The sequence below is a fragment of the Mandrillus leucophaeus genome, unplaced genomic scaffold (genome assembly GCF_000951045.1).
Source record: "Mandrillus leucophaeus isolate KB7577 unplaced genomic scaffold, Mleu.le_1.0 Scaffold1, whole genome shotgun sequence".
NCBI classification, from domain to species: Eukaryota; Metazoa; Chordata; class Mammalia; order Primates; family Cercopithecidae; genus Mandrillus; species Mandrillus leucophaeus.
In genome coordinates, this window is record NW_012098097.1 from 8,078,578 (window position 1) to 8,080,340 (window position 1,763).

Sequence of the window (1,763 nt, forward strand, 5' to 3'; positions counted from 1 at the left end):
AAAAAAAAAAAAAAAAAGATAACTCCCGTGCTACACCTAGGGCAATAGGGATGCCCTGGCAGCCTTGGGAGGGCCGATCTGGGGTGCGGTGCTTACAGGGAGGTGGCAAGGCCAGCTGATTCCATCTTCAGTCCCCGGGGACTTGCAGCTGGGTATGGACTAGAACCAGAGGAGGGCAGGTGTGTGAAATGACCCCTGACCCCACCCCTGGGTGCAGGTGGAAGGCCCCACTGTGCCTCCAGGCTGGTATCCCCTCTTGCCCCATAGGCCTGGGCATGTGCTTCAGCTTCCAGTCAAGTGTCACGGTGCTGGGCTTCTATTTTGTCCGCCGGCGGGTGCTGGCCAACGCGCTGGCCTCCATGGGCGTCTCCCTGGGCATCACGCTCTGGCCACTGCTCTCCCGCTACCTCCTGGAGGACCTGGGCTGGAGGGGTACCTTCCTTGTCTTCGGCGGGGTCTTTCTCCACTGCTGCATCTGCGGGGCCATCATGAGGCCTGTGGCCACCAGTGTGGCCCCTGAGACCAAAGAATGTCCCCCACCACCTCCCGAGACACCTGCACTTGGCTGCGTGGCTGCATGTGGCCGGACCATCCAGCGCCACCTGGCCTTCGACATCCTGCGGCACAACACAGGCTACTGCGTGTACGTACTGGGTGTGATGTGGTCCATCCTGGGCTTCCCACTGCCACAAGTCTTCCTGGTGCCATATGCCATGTGGCACGGGGTGGACGAGCAGCAGGCAGCCCTCCTCATCTCCATCATTGGCTTCAGCAACATCTTCCTGAGGCCCCTAGCCGGACTGATGGCAGGACGGCCAGCTTTTGCTAGCCACCGCAAGTACCTGTTCAGCCTGGCATTCCTGCTCAATGGGCTCACTAACCTGGTGTGTGCGGCATCAGGTGACTTTTGGGTGCTCGTGGGCTACTGCCTGGTGTACAGCGTGTCCATGAGCGGCATCGGCGCCCTCGTCTTCCAGGTTCTCATGGACATCGTCCCTATGGATCAGTTCCCCAGAGCCCTGGGACTCTTCACTGTCCTGGATGGCTTTGCTTTCCTCATCTCCCCACCACTGGCCGGTGAGGAGCTGGGAGGGAGGGTAGCCAAATAGTGTGGTACAAGGGGAACAGTTTAGACAGATCTGGGCCCTGTCCAGCATCTCCAGAGGTTTGTGCTACAGCTGATTTCTCACCTGGCACTCAGAGTATGAACAGTTAAAAGCATGGGTTTGTGACTGAATGCGGTGGCTCACGCCTGTAATCCTAGCACTTTGGGAGGCTGAGGCGGGTGGATCACGAGGTCAGGAGATCGAGACTAACCTGGCTAACATGGTGAAATCCCATCTCTACAAAAAATACAAAAAAATTAGGTGGGTGTGGTGGCACGTGCCTGTAAGTTGCAGCTACTCAGGAAGCTGACACAGGAGAATCGTTTGAACCCGGGAGGCGGAGCTTGCAGTGAGCTGAGATCACGCCACTGCACTCCAGCCTGGGTGACAGAGTGAGACTCCATCTCAAGAAAAAAAAAAAAGCATAGGTTTTGTGTACCAGACCTCAGTCCTCCATCATCCTCCCTGTACCTCCTTTTTCCTTTTTGTTGAGACAAGGTCTCGCTCTGTCACCCAGGCTGGAGTGCAGTGGTGCAGTCACAGCTCACTGCAGCCTCAACCTGCCAGACTCAAGAGATCTTCCCACCTCAGCCCCCCAAGTAGCTGGGACTACAGGCACACGCCACCACACCCAGTCAATTTTTTTTTTTTTTTTTT

General features: G+C 56.8%; 1 protein-coding gene across 1 annotated transcript in view; it reads left to right on the top strand.

Annotated features, from left to right (window-relative positions):
* The window catches only part of SLC16A5 (solute carrier family 16 (monocarboxylate transporter), member 5), a 23,445-nt gene that overhangs the window by 17,031 nt on the left and 4,651 nt on the right, over positions 1-1,763 (top strand). The window contains exon 4 of the mRNA XM_011976482.1: positions 268-1,077. Within this exon, the coding sequence (XP_011831872.1) occupies positions 268-1,077 (810 nt within the window). The remainder of the gene's footprint in view (positions 1-267; positions 1,078-1,763) is intronic.